The sequence below is a fragment of the Thamnophis elegans genome, chromosome 4, assembly GCF_009769535.1.
Source record: "Thamnophis elegans isolate rThaEle1 chromosome 4, rThaEle1.pri, whole genome shotgun sequence".
Taxonomy (NCBI): domain Eukaryota; kingdom Metazoa; phylum Chordata; class Lepidosauria; order Squamata; family Colubridae; genus Thamnophis; species Thamnophis elegans.
In genome coordinates this window covers 41,714,508-41,737,572 of record NC_045544.1, presented here as the reverse complement: position 1 = coordinate 41,737,572, position 23,065 = coordinate 41,714,508, and the positions used below count along the sequence as shown (strand labels likewise).

Genomic DNA, 23,065 nt, shown 5'->3' with positions numbered 1-23,065 from the left:
GTCAGAGTTGGCTTCACTTGGATCATGCTGACATGACGCTCTTAATAAATAACTGGATTTCTTTTGAACCTTGGCTTGAGATTCATGTTTTAATTAGGGCATTGGTCAGAACCTGGACACTCCCATTGTTAATATAGCTGCTTTTTTGGGGGGGGGGAGAATATTCACTTGTCCATTAATGTTCATTTGTCTTCTGGTTTCAGTGGTGATTTTGTTTCTTATAGGATTATGTGAAGTGATAGATACCAGCAGAATCCTAGACATGCTGATCAAGAAAGTAGCCCTGTTGTTTTCAATGAGGTTTATAGGATTGCAAAAAAACTCAAGAAGCAAAATGAAATGGGGAAATTTTGCTGCAACTGAAAATACTGTGGTCAACTCCCAGGTCTTAGTCACAGAACTTCAATCTTGTTGGATGCCACTGCCAGTTTTCTCCACAGTGATCTTAACGCTAAGATTTTTCTGTTTCTAGGTTAATCTAGTGAATTCCATTACATGTGGCTTTGCTTTTGTTGCTTATAGTTCTGTCTTTGGGCTAACTTGGTTTCTTTGACTGTCTTAAAACATTTACTCCTTTATTTTAGCAATAGCCCAAGGCAAGGAATCTTTTCTGGAACTGAGACTGTTGCAGACCGAGTTTAGATCCTGAAGAAGGAATGGATGACGAAACCAGAATCAATGCAATTGGCAAGGTTTAATTGATATTTTTTCTATTGGTTTTATTTATTTTTAGACATTTATTAAATGTCTACACCACCCATGTCACCTAAGTGACTCTGGGTGGTTTACAACAACATAATAAAGTAATAGGAACCTACAAATGAAAACATAGATGAAAAAGAATTAAGAACAAACTTAAAACCTAGGATAAAAGTGGAATTTAAAGTTCAAATTCCTTTGCTGCTACTGCTGAGGTTGCTTTTGGGAGAATAAATCAGGAAATAGCTGTGTAGTTTAGGCATCAACAAGGGAAAACTGAGAATTGGTTGTATCATTCAGTATCTAGCAGGAATTGGGTGCCAAATTAAGACAAAAGCAGTGAAACTGGGATTATAGCAGAAAGCTCTTTACAGGTTTTGTGGCTTTATGGAGAAAACAAGGGAGAGACTAGCAGTTTTGGTGCCTAATTAAAGTCCCAGGTCCCAGTTCATTCGCTGTCCAGAGGACACGGTTGCCTTTAAAGGACCAGCGGAATTTCCCAGGCAGATGGGGGAGGCAGCAGCCAGATGTGTGTGTGTGTGTGTGTGTGTGTGTGTGTGTGTGTGTGTGTAACACTAGAGTATATAAATATGAAACACTAGAGTATATAATTTCCTGGGTGGGGAGAGGGAATAGTTGGCAAGAGATAGTGGTGTAAATCAACTTTCCCACTGATGGGTTTTATGAGCATATTTTTGCATGCTATTTATTTAGCAAATTTATATTGCTGCCCAATTTAACTCTAGGTAGTGAACAAATAACAGAGACCAAAACATATTTTTTTAAAAAAACAACAACTACAAAGTAGGGATTACCAGATGCAAAATACAATTCTAGTGCCTTATTCTGAAGTATCCATGGTGAGTGCTTCCTTTCTTGCATTCAGGAGAACTTTAGAAAAAGAAAAAGTCTTATCAGATTTTAAATTTATGTAGGCAAAGCAAACCATCTGGAAAGCATTTGGCTTAAGCCAAGTTATCACCTCTAATGCTGAACTTGGAAAACAGCCTTCCTCAATATTGTAGAATAGATTAGATGCTAATAAAGGGGGCTAGTGAAAAAGTGACCAATGCTTCTGGAGGTCAAACCTTCATAGGAACAATGGAAGGCCTTCACAAGATCCAGAGAGCTATATTTCTTATACTTGAATATTGGAATGGGGGAACACTGAAGATTTTCTAAGGCGTTCCTGAGATTTGTGAAGTGCAACTTTTGCAATTTATGTAGCTTGATAGCTAGAAGTTATACACTGAAGTTCAGACACTTGTTGGGAAAAAACGACATTAGTTTGGAAAAGAGATTTTTAAGAAAACTTTTTATTTAATTATGATTGCAAAACTTCGTAGAAGGTGTAAGCACCTTTTAATTGGCTGACCTGAATACCTCCCTCAGCTTGTATTAAAATGATTAGGAAATAGCTTGGTGAGTATTCTTAAATTAAAATCATTTAATTGAAACTATGGCCTAAAATTAAAGCAATTGAAACAGATGGGAGCGCCTTAGGATGACCAGAAAGGACAACCTCCCACTGGTTTTAAAGACCATACATGCTTAAAAATAAAGTTACCCTTTTGTGTAGAAGTAAATGGAGAGGCACAAGGCATTCAGCAAGATAATTGGGGTGTCTCATATTGGTGGCCACAGATGGTCAATTAGCATCCAAAACCTGAAAGAGAATCTGCACAAAATGTCTTCAGAGTAGCAGATCTGAAAAACCAGTTGGGCGATGATGGGCTTCCAAATGGGGTGTGTTTGTATCATCTTGCAAGAACAAAGTTCTATGAATCCTGAGTCCATCTAGAGGTGTAAGCATACTAATGAGGAATGGCTCTCCAGGACTTCAAAAAGGACTTTGAATGTGGGAACTCTTTGGAGAACAAGTGCTCCAGCATGAAGGCTTTACATCAGCACTTAGAAATAATGACATTAATAAATACACAGTAGTAACCGTTCCACATCAAATATATTTTAGTCTAGGTGAAGGGAAAGAAACCAACTTTATCCTCCTGCAGCTCTGGATTTTCAACCTTAATAAGAGCCGTGAAAACAGTAATACACACTGTATATAAAATAATTACTTTTCCACATCAACTGGCATTACTCCAGTCATGTTCTTAAAACAATATAGATTGAACGGGCTCGCTGATAGGAAACTGCAAAGAAGCAATTTAGAATTAAAATAATACAATGGATGGTAGTTGCTCCAGTCTATTCACCATGAATTACCTTCAATATATCTGGCATGTCTGAATTTCTAACGTGGCTTCCTTGTAATTACCTAGTTGCCTTGAAGGGACAGTAGTTCCTCTATCAGCCTTTTAAATTAAGTCCAGGAAAGTTGCAAAAAATGCTTATTTAGGCAAAGGAAGAACACCAGCAAAATGAAAACAGAGGCAAAAGCACATTAGATATCAAGGAAATGGTGTCACAAAGTTAGTACTCCATCTCTTTATGGGATCTGCAAAGCAATTCTTCTGAAATAATTTCTTGCAATAAGAAAGGCTATTCTTTGCTTTGTGATGATTACAAATGATTTTTTAAAATGAAATCCAACAAGCAGCTGTTCTAATTTGTTGCTGCATAAGGCCATAGCTTACCTTACCTTTTCTGCCCATCTTTGGAAAATAAGAAAATTGTAGCCGAAGGAAACCAATGCGCTCTTTCTAATGTCATAGCTAATATTATAAAGAAATGCAGCTTGATGGACTTTTGTTTACCTGGTACTATGTGTTTTGAATTTTTGATTGGCTTTTCCTAGTGCATTACTTCAGATGTCCATTTTGTTCTTCCAAACAAATGGCAAAGAAATGGAGAAATGGTGGTGGTGGGGGGGGAGAAGAGCCTTTCAGAGCTTCATAGTTGTTCCTCCCAGCTATCCCAGAGCTATTGGGGCCCTTCCTGCACTAATTTTTATGGAGGTGTAATTGTTAATCCAATCAAAGCAGAAAAAGATTTAATACAAGAACAATTTGATTGCATCTACTTCACACTGTCCATGTTACAAAAGGCTCCTAGAAGGCCAATGTCAGCCTCTCCTTTGCTGCTGTTTCGGCTGCCATTGAAACGGGGAGGGGGGCATGGTATTTGGGAAGGGAATCATTATGTGCTGGAGGAAGATTCTAGACGCTGGTCTGACCATCTCATTGCGCATGCGGAGGAAGGGAGTTTCCCGCCAAGATTAACTGTCCAGTATTCCATCCTGGTGATGTTTTTTGAAGATATCTCTCACCTGACAGTTGGGTGAATTATAATTGGACTATGGACTGGGGTGCCAAGGGGAGGGGATTGAACTATACATGATATTCTTTGCTTTCACACCTAATTAACCAGATTCAGCTTTGCTTCGCTACTATTCGTTTGTAATTAGTAAAAGTACACTTAATTTCAAACAAATGGAGCTGAGTGGTTTCTTTCCTGATTATTAGATGAAGTAGCACCTGACAATAAGCTGAATCTCACCTCGCACCCAACTTGGAGTGAACAACTTCCGAGGGGGGTGCCCTCATAGAAGGAAAAGAAAAATGTCTTTACATGAAAGCGACCAGGAAGAAGACCTGGGTGCAACGGCAGCACCAGCTTTAACAGAAATTCTAGCTGACCTGAGAGTGGAAGAACCTGCTGTTCAACTCAGATGGACTTGGGGTGTGGGACAGAAAGAGGAACCTGAGGAATTACAAACTGGGGTCACGAGAAACCCCAGCTGCTGACTGGAGTGGCTCTGGAGAGGAAGACTACAAAATGTCCCAAGCCATGAGACTCCTCGAGGAGGCATGGAGTGAACGCTGGATTCGAGAGAGAGCTGTGGAAAGGGAACCAGCAGAGGAACTGGAAAAAAGGTACCCGCTGCATGGCTTAAGGAGACTGGAAGGGCCGAAGGGGGATGTGCGCAAGAAAACCCAGCACCCCTGCAGCTAGAGACATTCAGAGAGCAGGGGGGGCCCCCAGGCGACGCCGAATGGCTAAGGTCCCACCCTTAAGCGTAAAATATGATGGAGAACCCAGCGGCCTCGGGTTGTTTATTATTCAGGTCTGGAATTATATGGAAATATATGGGCCTGATTTGGTTACTGATGAATCTAAAGTGAGAATAGTGTTAATGGCTTCGGAGAAGAAAGCAGCCGACTGGATGGTCGGATTACATAATAGTAAGTCCCCTCTCTTGAGAAATTTTGATGACTTTATGGCAGCAATGAGGAGAAGGTTTGCGACCCCCTGACCGAGCGTCGAGCCAGATTAAAATTTACGACCCTCAGATAGGGAAAGAAAACTGTGCCTGAATATGTGCAGGAATTCCGGGAGTTGTCAGCCTATATGAGGGGATGGTCAGAAGAGGCCTTGCTGGATCGATTCGCTGATGGCTTGAATAAAGATGTTTATCAACAATGCATAAACAGGTGCATTCCCCACTGTTTGGAGCCTTGGTATGAGAGTGCTGCAGATATTGAGCTGGACTTAACCAGGCTTCGTTGCATGGATGAGGGAGAAGTTGAGAAATCCTCTCCACCCCCCCCCCAACCCCCCTGCCAAGGAGTGAAAAGGGGGGTAGGGGAGGTTTTGCAAGCAAGCCCAAGCCCTCCGCTTGTTTCCACTGTGGAAAGGAGGGGCATCGTGCTGTGAATTGCCAAGTGAAGCTGACGCACTCTGCTCCACCCCCCGGAGGGAGAGGAAACCTGAGAAGCCTCCAGGCAAGAGAAAGGAGGCCGCCTTTGATGGGGAAGATGTTTCTCGATGCTTCGAGCCAGAGGAGGGGGGAAACGGAAATCCCAGCTCTTCTGACGACAGTGATGATGAGGATTCTCATCACTGGGTAAGTTCGCGCGCTGGCCCCATGCTTATTCCCATCGAGCTTAGGGTGCCCTCTTCTGGTGAAAAAGAAAAACTTATTACTCTATTAGATTCTGGGTGTTCCCATTGCATGATAAGCCCTGAAATGGTTGAGAAGCTGGGCTTGAAACTAAAAACTTTAAAAATCCCTATTGCTTTTTGCCAGATAGATGGCTCTATTGCGGGGGGCGGTCCTGCTCATTTTTCCACTGAACCCATCGAGATGTGGATGGGTACCCACCAAGAAATAATAATTAATGTTAATAAATTTTAATAAATCTAAATAACTTTTATTGTAGCGCCTGGGATGGACCGGCCACTTACTCTAGGACTCCCCTGGCTTCGTAGATGGAACCCATGCATTAACTGGAGAGAGGGGTTGTTGCAGATTCGAACAGCCACACTTCCTGAGGGGAGAGTTGAAGCTCCAGACTCTGGTACTACTATCCCCACACTGGCAGCCAGGGGGCAGGAGGAAATTGAGGGGGAGGAAAGAATTCCAAGGGAATATTGCACCATTGATATTTTACCTGGAGTAAAGCTTCCAAAGCCCCAAATATATTCAATGACCCCTTGAGAGATGGAAGAAATGAGGAAATTCATTGATAAAAACTTGGAAAGGGGATTCATTGAACCAGCAAGGCCCAAGGTAGCGGCTCCAGTATTGTTCAGAGAAAAGAAAGATAGCTCCTTCAGATTATGTGTTAATTTCAAAAATCTGAACTGCATCTCTGCTTAGAACTTCTACCCCTTACCACTGATGAAGGACATGCTGGCCCAACTGGGGAAGGGCCAGATTTTCACTAAATTGGACCTAAGGGAAGCGTACTATAGGGTCAGAATTAAAGAGGGGGACAAATGGAAAACTGCTTTCAACTGCCCCCTTGGTTGCTTCCAATTTCGAGTAATGCCATTTGGCCTCCAGGGGGTGCCAGCAGTCTTCATGCAATTGATCAATGAGGTTTTACATGACCATCTTTACAAAGGCGTAATGGTCTATTTAGATGATATCCTTATTTACACGGAAACACGTGAAGAACACGTGAAGCTTGTTCGCACGGTTCTGAAGAAACTCCGAGCGGCTGAACTGTACGCCAAGTTGTCCAAGTGCGAATTTCAACAGGAAAAAGTTGATTACCTGGGCTATTGGATCTCCCACAAGGGCATAGAAATGGACCCCGCTAAGGTCAGGGCTGTCACTGAGTGGGAGGCCCCACGTACACGTAAGCAATTACAGATATTTTTGGGAATTGCTAACTTCTATCGTCAATTTATTCCCTCCTTCGCTAAGATAGCTCTCCCTACAACTAACCTCTTTAAATCAAAAGGAGGGGCTAAGCTTAAACCTAGCAAACCGTTGGACTGAACTATGGATTGTCAAGCTGCTTTCGAGAAGTTGAAACGCCTCTTTGCGAAGGAATCGGTTCTCAAGCACCCTGACATGGACGCACCGTTTGTGGTCCAAGCTGATGCCAGTGATGTGGCAGTGGGAGCTGTACTACTTCAAGCAAATAGCCAAGGTAAATTACAACCCTGCACTTACACCTCTCGCAAACTGACCGACACGGAAAGACATTGGGCTATTTGGGAGAAAGAGGCTTTTGCTGTTCGTTGGGCTTTGTCAACCAGGCGCCATTTTCTAGAGGGCGCCAAGCACCCTTTTGAGGTGTGGACTGACCATAAAAATTTGGAGGCCTTGAGAACCCCCAGAAAACTTTCTCCTAAACAGATGCGCTGGGCTCAACATTTCAATAGATTCAATTTTACTTTGAAATACATTCCGGGAGGGAAAATTTTTATGGCTGATGCTTTGTCCAGACTTCCACAGTACAACTGTTCAAAGCTCAGTGTTGTCCAACCTGTCATTCCCACAAAAAGCCTGGCTGCTCCTGTTGTCACTAGAAGTCAAACAACTTCTAAATTGGAGGTCACAAAAGACTTTATCTCTGACCTAAAGGAAGCCCTTGCAAAAGATGACTGGTTCCAGCAACACATGGATGAATGCACCATGAAAGATAGATTGGCTTGGATTGGTGCGAAATTGTACGTCCCTGTGTCCATTAGGACCATTGTACTCCAACGGGCGCATGACTCTCGCATGGCTGGACACTTTGGGTTCGTCAAGACCCTATATCTCGTGAAGAGGCAATTTTGGTGGCCTTCATTGAAAAAGGACATTGAGGCTTATGTGGCTAGTTGTCCCATTTGTGCCGTGGCAAAACGTCCTCCGGGAAAACCCCAGGGATTGCTCCAGGCGGTGGCTCACCCAGAAGCCCCGTGGAAGGAGATTTCATTGTTGAACTTCCAGAGAGTCAAGGGAACACAGTAATCTGGGTTGTTACTGACTTATTCTCCAAGCAAGTTCATTTCATCCCTTGCTCCAAGATCCCTTCCACTAAATCTCTCGCTAAGATGTTCATTTCACATATATCGCTTACATGGGGTACCCGACCGCATCATGTTCAGTTCACCTCCCTATTCTGGAAAGAATTCCTGAAGCGGATTGGCTCTGCCCAGGGGTTGAGCTCCTCCCACCACCCTCAGAATAATGGGGCCTGCGAGAGGACTAATTCTGTGCTGGAGCAATATTTACGTTGTTTCATTAACTACCAACAAGATGATTGGGTGGAATTGTTGCCTCATGCTGAGGTGGCTTACAACAATTCTGTACACAGCAGGACTGGCTTTACCCCTTTTTGTGTGGTGTACGGCCAGGATTTTGTGTCCATTCCTGAGATTCCTCGCGAGCAGCTGCAAGTATCTTCGCTGTCCGAGTGGAGTGATCGCCTTCAGGACGTCTGCCTTTGGTACTCCAGACTCTAGATGCTGTGCACCGCGCTCATAAGAAACAGGCTGATAAGAAACGGACTAAACCCCATGAATATAAGGTTGGTGATCAAGTTTATTTATCCACTAGATTTCTTCAAATGACACAGAAGTCGAAGAAGTTGGGCCCCAAGTATGTTGGCCCATTTCCTGTTGTCAAGATCATCAACCCTGTCTCAGTCCATCTCCAGTTGCCTAAGCATCTCAACCGAGTTTACCCTGTTTTTCATGTTAATCTCCTGAAGCCTCAACTCACTTCTTCCTTGAGAGCACCTCTTCCTCCTCCACCTGCCCCACTTTTGATAGAGGGAGAGCAGCATTTCGAGATCCGTGAGATTTTGGACTCTCGTAAGCGGCGGAACCGTGTCCAGTATCTGGTGGCTTGGAAGCATTTCCCCCCATCTCACGCTGAATGGATTGACAAGTCCCGAGTTTGAACTCCTTGTCTGCTCCGCAAGTTCTACTCTGCCTTCCTGACAAGCCCTGATTCTTGGACAGTCTGCTAATTTTCCTTTTTTTTGTTTTTTTTCTCTCCCTTCCCCTTTCTCTCTTTCATGTCTTGTTGTCTGTCTGTTTGTTTGTGTTCTTTTTGTTTTCTGGAGGAGGGCCGGATGTCAGCTTCTGCTTTGCTGCTACTTCGGCTGCCATTGAAACGGGGAGGGGGGCATGGTATTTGGGAAGGGAATCATTGTGTGCTGGAGTAAGATTCTAGATGCTGGTCTGACCATCTCATTGCGCATGCGGAGGAAGGGAGTTTCCCGCCAAGGTTAACTGTCCAGCGTTACATCCTGGTGATGTTTTCTGAAGATATCTCCCACCTGACAGTTGGGTGAATTATAATTGGACTATGGACTGGGGTGCCAAGGGGAGGGGATTGAACTATACATGATATTCTTTGCTTTCGCGCCTAATTAACCAGATTCAGCTTTGCTTCGCTACTATTCATTTGTAATTAGTAAAAGTACACTTAATTTCAAACAAATGGAGCTGAGTGGTTTCTTTCCTGATTATTAGATGAAGTAGCACCTGACAGCCACATAAAAATATATTATGATAGTGATCTCAAGAAATTGTGATAATTTTGTGCCACAAAAAGCCACAACTTAATTTTCAGACTGGGCCAAAGGATACAGCCATCACTAGAGAGGCTACTTCATATTTTTCTTCTTCTGAGGTTTAAATAAGATTAAAGCTTATGTGTTTATATTCTGAACATATTTAGAGTAACCATTTTTCATGGAGGGGCATTTGGATCTTTTTGTTCCCTTTTTGCTGTGTTGATTTTTTTTGAACAATGAAATGACTGCAAGAAAACAACCAATCTCAGAGAGTACCAAGGACCCCTCAGACATTGGTGTTTTTATATGTGTGTTATAATCTGGCCTTGTTCCTAGAATTTTACTGGGATTCAATGGCACTTTTCATTTTTAAATCTGCTATATTTTTCCTGTGAGGGCATCCACTGTTTTTCTTAGCAGCACAAATCCCTTAAAAAGGAAAGACAGATTAAGCCCACAATGTCATTTGAATAATAGTGCCAGGAATTGTCCTTTCATCAGTTATGCCTAAAGTGAAAATATCAGAATCTTCACATGTGTATGTCTGCTGATGTTTGTATTTAGTGGAGTGAATTAATTAGCATGGAAGAAGTGTTTTGAAGATAAAACATATTTTGTAAAGACTAAGCATTAATTTTGTCACAGCCTTGTAATCACCCCCAGATGCTCCACAAATTAGTTCCCTAATAAGACTTTAATGGTGCTCATTCATCTTTTCCATATCAGGTGTGGGTCACACTTGTTAAAACAGCTTATTTCTCTTAGATACGGAATATTTCCATAAGCAGTGTTTAAATTGCTTTTAAGTTTTTGTGTGCTGATCATGTCAACCTCAGTTCATTCTTCATTCCGAAGAGGAGAGTATAATCAATGTAAGTAAACATTCCTGACCATGTTGGTTTTACATTCATCTTACAAACCACTTGAGTTAAGCAATTTATGCCATAGGCACGGATACATTAAGACTGCTTTCCCCAATCTCCTGGTCTCCCCAATGAAGTAGGGCTTTTGGAAATCCCAGATAGGATAATTACTGTGTGCTGTTTGAAATTGGGATTGGAAATTGCTGCCTTAAATAACAAATGTAATGTAATGCCTTTTGATTACACAATAATTAATCTATTAGTAAGCATTGGTGATTGCTATGTCATGACACTTAATATATTATAGCTAGCATGGTAATTGTAGTCTGTTTTAAACCAAATAAAAATAATTAGTGAACCACATCTATTAAAAAAACATGACATGAGTTGAAACACAGTCTCATGAAATGACACCTCAGTTTTATTGTCCACTTCCTGAGTGTATCTGCAGTCTAGTATCCAGATCTGGACCCCCAATATTTGAGATATAGAAACAAAGATAGATTCAAAGGGGAGCGGGGTCGAATAGAAAAGTAAGATGGTAGTATGGAACTCAAGTTCTTTGAAGGAAGTTTGAAGGAAAAGTACATTTTCTTTAATGGATGCTGTCACGTGACAAACTTGGAAAAGAGAAGTCTATATAGTCTGGAAGATGAGAGCACACTTCAGAGATTAGAATTGTTAGGTAGATGAGGGAAGAGGCTTTCTTTAATCCCAGAAAATGGACTACACTGAATGGACTTAAATTAAAGCAATAAAGGAAAAATATTAGCATTGGAATAATTAACTTGAAATGGTAGTAGATGGTCTCTTCTTATAGGTCTTCAGAAGTTGGAGTATTTCCTGGTGGGGGTATTTTGTACCAAAGGAGGAAGAAGTATCAGATGTCCAGTAATAGTTTCTGCAACTCTATAATGATATTTCACTTGAATGCTGCCTAACTAAGACAAGATAAAGCTGGTTGATAGGTCTCAGATCTCGTGCCATTGTTTTGTATATAAATTATCCATCCCTCTATAAGTCATACTTTGAAATGTTCTTTGACAAATACATGGATCTTGAATTATTGGTTTGCAGAATCAGGTCTTCTTTATTATCAACAATTGAATACTGAAATGTGAAGGATCTTAAGTCACATGTGGTCTAAGAGATCTCACACACCCTATTCTAGCAGGACTGTCAGATTCTGTAACAGGTTTGTTCCCTATGCCACTCATCTGGTAAACTTGTAAGATTCATTTTTCTTGCCATGTACATGTATACATCCGAACTACGGTGGACTGTTGTTTCTCTGTGTCATAAAATATTTGTGGTTATATGCAAAAAAAAAATATTGTTTGTGTAGTATATATTGGAGGTGGTGATCCTTTGAAGGCTGTATGCGAGATTTCATTTTAATATATCAATGAGTGTACATTTAACGGGACAATAAAATTATTCTAAGTCTAAGAGAATAGGTGAAGGTCAAATGTCTTTTGAAACTAGGCTCTTTAACAGTTAAAATAGTTTTTTTAAAGAAAATATGTAATTAAGCTGTTCACAACTTCTTTTAAATCGCAAGAGTTGGTTTCCATCTGCTTTACAGTGCCCACTTATTGAAGCCACTTTAATATTTTCTTGTCAAGTGAAGAGGTATTTGTTTTAAAGTGATTGTTCCAGCATGACAAATCAATGATCCTCTGCGAGCAATAAGCCAGATAGTGAGCAGGACTGTCATAAAGCATGTGCTGGTACAAGTGTTTCAGAGTTTTTATCACTTCCCACATAAGCAGGAAGTGACAGGGTGGCACAGATCTTTAAAACTGGCTACGGCTGACTTAACCTAAGTACTAACAAGGCTATTTAAATGTAACAATCTGTTCTAGTTCCATTCCATTAGAGTAGAAAATGAGATTTGGATACTCTGTTTGGTGAAATAACATTATCCCACTGTGCTAGCATCATGCAGGCCTTAGCCAGCAACTGATCTTGAGTTGGATAAGTACCTGGAGAGCTTGTAGCCATGTCCTGCACTGCCAGTCAACGCTGAGATTTGCAGATAAAGGTTCTGTTGGAGGAAAACAGTTATTTCATCAGCTTGCTGAATTGGAAGTCGGTCAGTATGAGTTTAAAGATGAAGACAAATCTTTTTTTTTTGTAGCATATTTAATATTCTGAAATCCTCAAATGAATACATACATTGAGCGAATTCTATTGGCTTTCTACTGATGGAACTGTTGCCCTTTCTCCTATAGCTTTACATGTGCTCCAGAGGTGCTATTTAGCTGGTTCTGACCGATTCTGGCAAACCAGTAGTGGAAATTTTGAGTAGTTCAGAGAACTGGCAAAATCCACCTCTGACTGTCCCCACCCCGATCTATTTTCTGCTTCCCTGGGTCTTCTTTTGTTGCTCTGCATAGGAGAACGGGGCTGGAAAGTAGGTTAGTGGGGTAGGGAGGGAATGGGGATTTTACAGTATCCTTCTCCTTGGAGTGGGGTGGAAATGGAGATTTTGCATTATCTTTCCCCCAGGAGTGGGGAGCGAATGAGGATTTTGCAGTATTGCTCCCCTGCCACGCCCACCAAGACATGCCCACCAAGGCACGCTACACCACACCACGCCACACCCACCAACATGCCCACAGAACCAGTAGTAACATTTTTTGAATCGTACCACTGATGTGCTCTTTGGGTAAGATTGGATGGCCATTTCCATCTCTGAAGAGATGGCGAGGTAATTATAGGAAATGACAAGGATGAAGTCTTGCAATCTGAATCTTGCAAACTTGGAAGATGGAAAGAAAGAGGTCTGAAATTGAAATGTTTTAAATCTTGCATTTTCTTTGTCCAGCTATTTTCCTACATTCCCCAAAGGTGGTATGCCAATACATTTTTAAACAGAAATAATTAACGCAATAGCTGATAACCTTCACTGTGAATAATAATGTCCTGCTTTGTAGGATATTGTGGGGAAAGTTTACCACAGTACTATGTAAGGCCCTTGCTTGTCAAGTTACAAGGTTAAGGTTATAAGGTTATAAGGTTTATTGCACTTGTATGCCGCCCTATTCCCGAAGGGATCAGGGCAGCTAACAAACCAAAGGGGAAAGGGATAATACAGACAAAAACAAAAGGCAAACAAACAAAAAACAAAAACAATTTAAAAGCAACCAACAGCCACACAAATTCGAGAGGGGGTGGGAACTCATCAGCCCCAGGCCTGTCGGAACAGCCAGGTTTTGACGGCTTTGCGGAAAGCCTGAAGGGTGATGAGGGTCTGGATCTCCATGGGGAGGTCGTTCCAGAGGGCCGGAGCAGCCACAGAGAAGGCCCTCCTCCGGGTGGTCGACAAACGGCATTGGCCGGCAGATGGAATTCGGAGCAGGCCTAGTCTGTGGGATCTAATTGGTCTTTGGGAGGTAATTGGCAGCAGGCGGTCTCTCAAGTACCCAGGTCCAATACCATGTTTTACATATGTGTTTGTGAGGGATAGACGCAGGAGCCATGGAATCAGAGAGTAAGATGTTTATTGCAAGATGACAAGCGATTCAGAATGTGTTACAACTGTCACAGTATTTATACTCTCAGGTACCAACTGTCATTTAACTGTTATTACAACCACCAATCACAGGCTGTGCTTCGCCCGACCAATTAGAACACAGCACAGGCTGTTGCTGGGCTATAACACTCCTTCCCCCCAGTTATTTGCATAATAACCATTTATTTGTGTGTTATCCATTTACCTTTTTGTGTTGTCAATTTGCGTGTTATTTGTTTGCATTTTTTTGTATTATCTATTTATTTATTGCATTTACAATTTATTTGCATTTTTGTGTTCCTGTTCAACATTTACATTGCATTTACAATTTATTTGCATTTTTTTTCTTTTGTTCATGTTCAACATCTACAAATTGTGTTCTCTCCTTCCCCCCAGTTAACCAGACACTCACATTCTCATATTCCTATTTGCATATACATTTGCATTCCCCCCCCACCAGTTCTGCGCATACGTCGTTTCTGTGGCCTCAAACTGGTTCAGGACCTTCAATCAAGTCTTTTTGGCTCGCTCCTGAATTTGACAGCGGCCAGCAGCGGCAGGGAGGCAGTATAACTTGTAAGTTTGTGTATGAAGAGATTATCGACTTTGTGGATTGGCTTTGCTCGATCGGCATGCAGGCAGGGTTCCGCTGTTGCTGGAAGGTTTAGCTGACAGGATTTCTGCTGACTTTTGCTGCAGAGAATGGTAGCCTTCTGAAACGGCTGTGGAGGCTTCTGTTAGAGAGTGGAGACCGGCCCTGGAGGCGGCTGAGTTGTTCCTGGCTCGTTAGGAAGGCAGCAGGCAGGCTTTTGAGTGGCCAGAGTTGCTCCTTGGGAGGCAGGCAGCTTTGTAATGCATGTAGCAGGCTTCTGACAGGCTGGTAGTAGGCTGCTGGCTTTGGAGGAAGAGCAGGCTTGTCGGAAGCTGCTTCTTTGGAAAGCTGTATGAAGAGTCAGAGGCTTCTTAGGCAACAGTATCTGTTTATTGCAACAAGACCGTTTGTAACAGTAGCAAACAGTAGACCGGATAGACTCTTAAGTGGTGTCTGGAAGATCTTCTCGGCAGAGAGGCAGGCAGACAGGCAGCTTCAGCCACGGTTGAGCCAACGCGATTCATAGCTCGTCCCTGAGCAGAGGTGACGGCTCCAGCCAAGGTTAAGCATAGGTTGCCCGTCCCTTTGACTGAAGGAGTCCGTGCCTGTGGATCTACTCAGGTTGGCTTGATCGGAGGCGAAACCTGAGGCAGTGGCAACTGCTGCTGCAGCTCTGACAGGTCTTCAAAGTATTTTCTGTTCGCGTTTGCTTGGTTGCGTTGCAACTGGCTTATTGTTTAGTTTATTCTTATTCCAGGTTCTGCGGAATCGCGATCCCACCTTCGTCGCCAGTTTTACATATGTGTTTGTGAGGGATAGATGCAGGAGCCATGGAATCAGAGAGTAAGATGTTTATTGCGAGATGACAAGCGATTCAGAATGTGTTACAACTGTCACAGTATTTATACTCTCAGGTACCAACTGTCATTTAACTGTCATTACATCCACCAATCACAGGCTGTGCTTCGCCCGACCAATTAGAACGCAGCACAGGCTGTTGCTGGGCTATAACACCATGAAAGGCTTTATAAGTGACGACTAGCACCTTGAAGCGTATCCGGAGACCAATAGGCAGCCAGTGCAGCTCGCGGAGGATAGGTGTAACATGGGTGTCCCAAGGTGCACCCACAATCGCTTGCGCGGCTGCATTCTGGACAAGCTGAAGTCTCCGAATGCTCTTCAAGGGCTGCCCCATGTAGAGTGCATTGCAGTAGTCCAGTCTTGAGGTCACAAGGGCGTGAGTGACTGTTGCGAGAGCCTCCCATAGCTTGTTGAAGAAAGGGATGAATTCTATGAATTTGGCTCTTTAGCTTTCTTTCAATTTATAACCAAACAGGATGTGATAATTTGAAAAACTAGGTTACTTGCTAAATCATAGCAAGTGGGAACAAGGCAGGAGAAAGAGCAAAGAAGGACAGTAAGAAACATAAGATGACTGAGAAAGGAGGACAAACCTTTTGTTCTATTAATATTGTGCTCTTAAAGGTAAAGGTTCCCTTCGCACATATATGGTAATCATTCCTGGCTCTAGGGGATGATGCTCATCTCTGTTTCAAAGCCGAAGAGCCAGCGCTTTTTGAAGATGTCTCTGTGGTCATGTGGCTGGCATGACTAAATGCCAAAGGCGCACAGAGCGCTGTTATATTTCCACCAAAGGTGATTCCTATTTTTCTACCTGCATTTTTTACATGTTTTTGAACTCTAGGTTGGCAGAAGCTGGGACAAGTAACAGGAGCTCACTCTATTACATGGCACTTACTGTTCTCTAAATCTTGCTGTTATAAATGTACCTAATTTCTGGAACTCAAAGAACCCCAATAGCTGCCACAGGGAGTCCTGATGATAGACAGGCCTAGTGCTTTCTCACATTACTTGAAATAAATAGGACCAAGCTGGAATTAGGTGAAGGTAGCGCAGCTCTTAGAAACATACCATCTGGTTCTCTTTTGGCTTAATGGGGCTGATAAACAAGGCATCACAGCAGACTCTGGTTTTCTCAGTGAAGATGATGAGAACATCTCTGTGCATATGAAATAGTAACACTTAAAAATGTTGCAGAGGTGTGTGTGTGTGTGTGTGTGTAAGCCCCCCCTGTGAGAGAGAGAAAGAGAGAGAGTGAGTGAGTGAGTGAGTGAGAGAGAGAGAGAGAGAGAGAGAGAGAATACAAAAGTCACTATTAAATTCAAAAGTTGAAGATTCACGAAGCATCATCTGCTTAACTGTACCATGTCAGAGCAAAATTTCAATGATAAATTTCAGCAATTTGGCACATGGATGTGGCTCGCTTGGATTGAGTGTCTTTGTTTATTTAATTCAAATTTGTTATAGCCATTCAATTCTAACGGACACCGGGTGATATGTGAAACACTTAGCCACTGAGTCTAAGCAGTAACTGAGAATAAACTCCTATGCAAGGATTACACATATAAATTAGAACCAAATAGGCTAAGCTAAATATGGCTTGTTATCTATGATTTGATATATTGTACAAACATGGCAGACATGAGTATAAATCATTGGTGCAAATTTAACAGCAACAGCAGAAAAATAGTTGATTAAAATTTGCCTATCATCAGTGAATGGTGTAATTGCAGTAATTCTTTGTGGGACTTTATGAATCCATCAATATTCACCTGAAAAAAATGAATGGGAGGGTCAAAGGAATCCTGGCCTTGGCTATACTGCTTTTTAATGACTATTAGAAATAGATGTTCTATTAAGAAAGGACACTTTGCTGTTATTTGATTTTTTAAAATCATTTCTTTTATTTATTTGTAAATCTCTCATCTATCTATCATCTATCTATCTATCTATCTATCTATCTATCTATCTATCTATCTATCATCTATCATCTATCATCTATCTATCTATCTATCATCTATCTATCTATCTATCTATCTATCTATCTATCTATCTATCATCTCTCTTCTATCTATCTTTCTATCATCTGTATCAATTACCTACCTACCGCTTTCTAGATCTCTCTCTCTCTCTCGTCCATCCATCCATCCATCCATCCATCCATCCATCCATCCATCCATCTATCTATCTATCTATCTATCTATCTATCTATCTATCTATCTATCTATCTATCTCTCAGCAAAATTAATTAATACCCTGCCTCCTATTACCCCCAAAATGATACTGTGAGGTGGGCTGGGCTGAGAAAGAGTGACTAGCCAGCTGTCATGGCTAAGAACTGATCTTGCTGAATCAATGACGCTACCTGAGACTTACCAGAGATGCCTTTAAGCATTTGAAATGTTCATTTTATTTCTGGGCATCTTTTTGCAGTCTTGGAAATAAGCTGTGAATTTCTAATCAATTATTATATATTTATTTTTTTTAGATGGATCACCCAATGTCAAAAAGGTTCCAGGTTGTAGACTTGCTCCAAAATTGGTTTAAAGAAGAACACAATATTTAATATGTTTTATAGAATGGACAGTTATTATTATTCTGTTTTCCTTAATATCATATAGTAGTCCACTGGGGAAAAGGATGATCATACCACATTTAATTTTTTTTTTAAAAGAAACACTGCTGTTGAAACATTATATTAGGTATTTAGTCCAATGTGCATTTGATATTTATATTAAACATTTGATTAGGCAGAGAACGCTGGCATCACTATTTCTCCATGAAAATGGAGCCCTTCGGAAGAAGGCGGGGCTTAGCAGTGAGAAGATGGATTTTCAGGCTATTCCTGAAATTCCTCTATTCCGAAGCATTTGGACGGTCCCTTTTTGGACCCAAGCTCTCCTGGAGAGACAGTGAAAGGTAGGAGGAGATCCAGTGACCCCAGAGATGTTCGCAAAGTCCCTGGGGGCTTGGAATTTAACCTCCTTTGCCAGTGACTTCTGGATTAGCCGTAGGCTAACCAAAACTGCAGATAGCTCCAAAGAATGGCGAAAGTGTTTTCCAGCTGGTAAGGTGATTTTATTACTCAGAGAAAGACAGTCCGCATAAAAATTTAAGCTAATTGAAACCAAAGAACAGAAGAATTTAGCGGCGATTTCGATCTCTCTATTGGTTTATGGACGGGGGTTATCCTATTTTTTAAATGTTTTAAATGCTATTTACATGGACAAAGGAAAGATTACTCCAACATCTCCTCTGACCCTCGGTAAGTGGGCTGTAAACCAATTTACTATAATTTGGCTCCCTACAACTTGACACTTTTATTGCTTGGCTGGGTTGGTCTAAGATCAGATAAGATTGTACAGCTCCCAGCTTGTTTTTACTTGCAAATACCTTAGAGTTTCCAAAGGAAAAATACTAACTGCGTACAAAGATGGCGTCTGTTCAAGTTTCAAATGATTCATTTCAAATGATTTTTTCCGCACTACAAAAATTATCTGCCACATACGATAGATTTGAGAGGAAGCTGGATTATTTGTTGTTTCTAGCAACAAAATATGAAGAAAAAAATGAGAATGTTGAATGTTTGAATGTTCCTGAAATACAAATGAAGGATGTCAGAGATGAAGATTTTCAATTTGCTGATATTCCGGGCATCTGGTTTACCTCTGAGGGAAAAAAAGATGGAATGTTTGAAGGGGGGGCAGCCACACAGAAGATTTACTTCGCAAGACAGAGCGTAGGAGGAATGAGAAGCATTAAAGAATTTATACTTTATGAAATATCATCTGTAAAACTTTTGATACCACCACTGAGAATTAAAGACAAGCTGAAAAGGGGAATAAACGGAGGACGGCAGCATTATATGTGAGGCACCTTAAGCAAAAAGGTGCAAAGATCTTCTTGTTTGTACTTGCTCATAAAGACGTTTGGAGAACTTGATCCACGATTGGCAACAGGATTAAGGAGGTTTTGTTATTGGAGAGACACAGGCTGATAGATGGAAGAATACAATTCAAAATTAGCTAAACCTAATTAATTTCATTTGTAATAGACATAGTTGAATAATAATTGATAATGATAGTAATGTATATAATGTGGAGTTGATATGATAAATAATAATTGGATATGAGAAGGGAAGGTGAGAAATATTTTTGGACCATATATAAAGGTTATTAATCACAATAATTATCACTGTTAAAAATAAAATAAAACTATATACAGTTAAATCTCAACTAATATGGGGAAAATGCTATGATATACGATATAATTACATAAAAAAAGGAGAATGATAATAAACTATATACATGGAGGATGGAATTTTTGGTATTAAATATTATGGATGCTTAGCTAAAACAGGATATGAGGATTTGATGTTAATGGAGGATTCTATAAACAAGTAAATAAAATGCTAGCATGTGGTTATGGATTAAATCTTTGGCATAGTTAAGGATGAAGGATGTTTAAACAACTGTAGTCAACTAAAAGTGGAGGTATGATGATGTTAATATGGTAAACATTTGAGTTAAGATATTTGAATTAATATGAATTAATGGAAGAGATGCACAAAAACATGTTGTAACCAGCTGATATACTTTTTTATAACATACTTGTTGTGTTTTTGTTTTGTTTTGTTTTGTTTTTCTCTGCCTTGTTTTTTGTTTTTTGTCTTTTTTGTGTATTGATTCCCCCCCCCCCACTGTTGTGGGCATATGTTGTTTATGTAACAAAAAAAAAATTATAAAAAAAAAGAAAAGAAAAGAAAATGGAGCCCTTCATATTATGGAAAATATATCTATCTATCTATCTATCTATCTATATATATATATTATAGAAACATATAGAAAATACTAGCGAATTGCATGGGCATTAACATTCAGAAGCTTTAATAATATAGATTTGAAATGCTTAAGAGCTCATTGCCTGTTGATTTAGAACAGTGGTTCTAATCAACCACTTGAGCTCTTTGCCTTTAATCTTTCTTTGAGGGTGGATATGTTTTATTATGGTTTTATGGCTTTATGCAACTCTTGTATGCTGTCAAATGTCTATACAATTTGATGATTTAATCTGTGAATAAAATCAATGTCCAAAGGTGATGTTTAAGTATCTTCAATATGATGGGGGAACAGTTTCCCCGACATGATGCAGAATTAAAAGTGCCTCAGAATGCCACATTCTCCTATATAGTTCCTGAAATGTAATTTACAAGTCTACAATACAGGTAGTCCTTGATTTATGACTATAATTCAGCCCGAAGTTTTGGTTGCTAAGTGAGACATTTTTAAAGTCAATTTTGTTCTATTTTTTTACCTTTCTTGCAGCAGTTATTAAGTGAATCACTGTAGTTGTTAAGTTATTAACACGATTGTTAATTGAATCTGGATTCCCTATTGATTTTGCTTGTCAGAAGGTCACAAAAGGTGATCACATGACCCCGGGACACTTCAACCATCATAAATATAAGTCAGTTGCCAAGTGGCTGAATTTTGGTCATGTGACCATGAAGATGCTAAAATGGTTGTGTGAAAAACGGTCCTAAGTCACTTTTTTCAATGTTGCTGTAACTCTGAACGGTCACTAAATGAACTGTTGTAAGAAGGGCTATTTGTAGAAAGCTCTAGGCACTCAAGGCACAAATACAGTATTAATATTTATTGTGTATGAACACAATACATAATGTACTCATAAAATATCTTTTTCTGGCAAGTGAATCTTGAACACATCTACTCTTTTGGGATTCTTGCTGTTCTTCCCCTTAATTGAAATACCTTATTCCTTCCCATAAAAAGCAAACGCTATATTTATATCCCAAAAATGCTTTTTCAAGAGGCAACTGGACTTTCTTGTTTTTTCTTTTGAAAATGATTCGCTTCTCATCCAAGAAGCTTCCTCACCTCTGACAGGATAGTGGGAAATGGAAGGATTTATAATCTAAAAGGACGCAAATGATCAGCTGTCTGCAAGGATTATAAATCCTTCCATTCCCCACTATCCTGTTTTGGATGAGAAGCAAAATATCTTCAAAAGAAAAAACAAGAAAGTCCAGTTGCCTCCTGAAAAAGCACCTTTGGGACAACCATGACCTGGATGACTGAGAATCTCTACAGACTTTTAACTATATTTATATGTGGATGTTATGTTCATTCTTACATATCACAATAGACAGCCATAAAACATTAGTGATGATGTAACTACTTTCACTATGTTTTATCCTAGAGCCAAAGACACGATAGGTTGAAACATGAAATTGCATTGCTAGCCACATCCTGCTCACGGATATGGGGAGGCAAAAGAAAAAAGAAAATTGGGCTGTGCTATCCAAAGCTGCAAATAATTTTTCAAAAAATCCTGCAGAAGGCCGTTGAGTCCCACTAAAACCAACTAAGGCTAAAAGGTGAGTCTCAAAATTACACACTACTACCAACACAAACTGACACAGTACAATTTCATTCTGTAATATTCCATTTTGCTTGAAAGTAAGGGGAAAAAATGGACACATCACACATGTGTAACTTGCTGCTTTATTCATTTTAAGGGATTTTTTTTTCTTGTCATATTGCTTTTAGAAGTACACCCTGAAATGGCAGTATTGGAATATATCACAGGCATATTTGTAAAAGAATCTTTTTGTTAGCATTACTGCTCACAGATTCCTATTGCAATTTGACTATTTTTCTCTTTAATTCCCAGGGCAGGACAGAGGTTGCACTCCCTTTATTTCCAAGGCCTTGCTGAAGTTAATCTCCAGGGGTTTGGCTGTCCCTTTGATGAGTTTCAGAGACCTAATGCAGCCTTTGAATCGAATGTTAGTGGTCAGGCCAAACTGCTTCAATCCATCTGGGAGGGGAGAGATAAAGAAAAGAAAGTAGGACCTTTCAGATCTTGAGTCTTTTTTTAAAATCTTTTTCTGTAAGTAGATAACAGTGTAAACTGGTACCAAATGTCTTTCTTTACATATATATGTGAACTCATATACATAGATGTTGTTTGTAGATATATAGCACAGGGACAATTGTCATGGAACAGGGGTGTCAAACTCGTTTACATTGAGGGCCGCATCAGGGTTGTGTTTGACCTCGGGAGGCTGGCCAGCTTGTCACTCATGGCATGTATGCCTGTGGTGGCCTGAGTGCTCTGTCAGCAAAAACAGGCTCCCGATCTCTGTTTTTACCTGAGTCTGCCTCTTGCAACTGTCTGCCAGCGAAAACAGAGCTTGTGAGGGTTGTCTGCAGCTGTCGTGAGTTCTGTTTTTGCTGGTAGAGGTACTGTGGGCCAATCCTTCCCTGTTTCCAAGGCGGCCCCACAGGCCAGATCTTAGCACCCTGTGAGCCGGATCTGGCCCCCGGGCCTTGAGTTCAACAACCCTGTCATAGAATAGTGAAACTTACATTACTGCAATTGAAGAAACATATTTTTAATAACTGAATAACATAAAAACCATACTTTCAGATTGTACTTTATCCCTAGAAAATCAGAATAGAATAGAATAGAATAATAGGAAAAAGAATGGAATGGAATAGAATAGAATAGGGAAAGGAAGGGAATTGAAGGGAATTGAATGGAAGGGAATTGAAGGGAAGGGGAGGGAGGAGCAGAGGAGAGAAGAGACTATTGGCCAAATGTGAATGGACACATAAGGAATTTATCTCTGCTGCATAAGTGCATGTCATTCACCTTTTTACTAGTTTTTGCTATGCCATGCAACAATCACTACTTATCACAACCTGTTATGGTTTTAATCCCATCCAGGGCACACTAATCAAGGTGATAATGATATGTAATAACTTTTCTGTTCAATTTGAGCAAAAAGATGAAACAAAAT

The 23,065-nt window shown here is 40.5% G+C and overlaps 1 protein-coding gene across 1 annotated transcript in view; it reads right to left on the bottom strand.

The window, feature by feature from the left end:
• Positions 1 to 21,750: 21,750 nt before the first annotated feature.
• LAMA2 (laminin subunit alpha 2) overlaps positions 21,751 to 23,065 on the bottom strand; it is a 499,033-nt gene continuing 497,718 nt past the window's right edge. The window contains 1 exon segment of the mRNA XM_032215335.1: positions 21,751 to 22,080. Within this exon segment, the coding sequence (XP_032071226.1) occupies positions 21,923 to 22,080 (158 nt within the window). The 3' untranslated portion in view covers positions 21,751 to 21,922.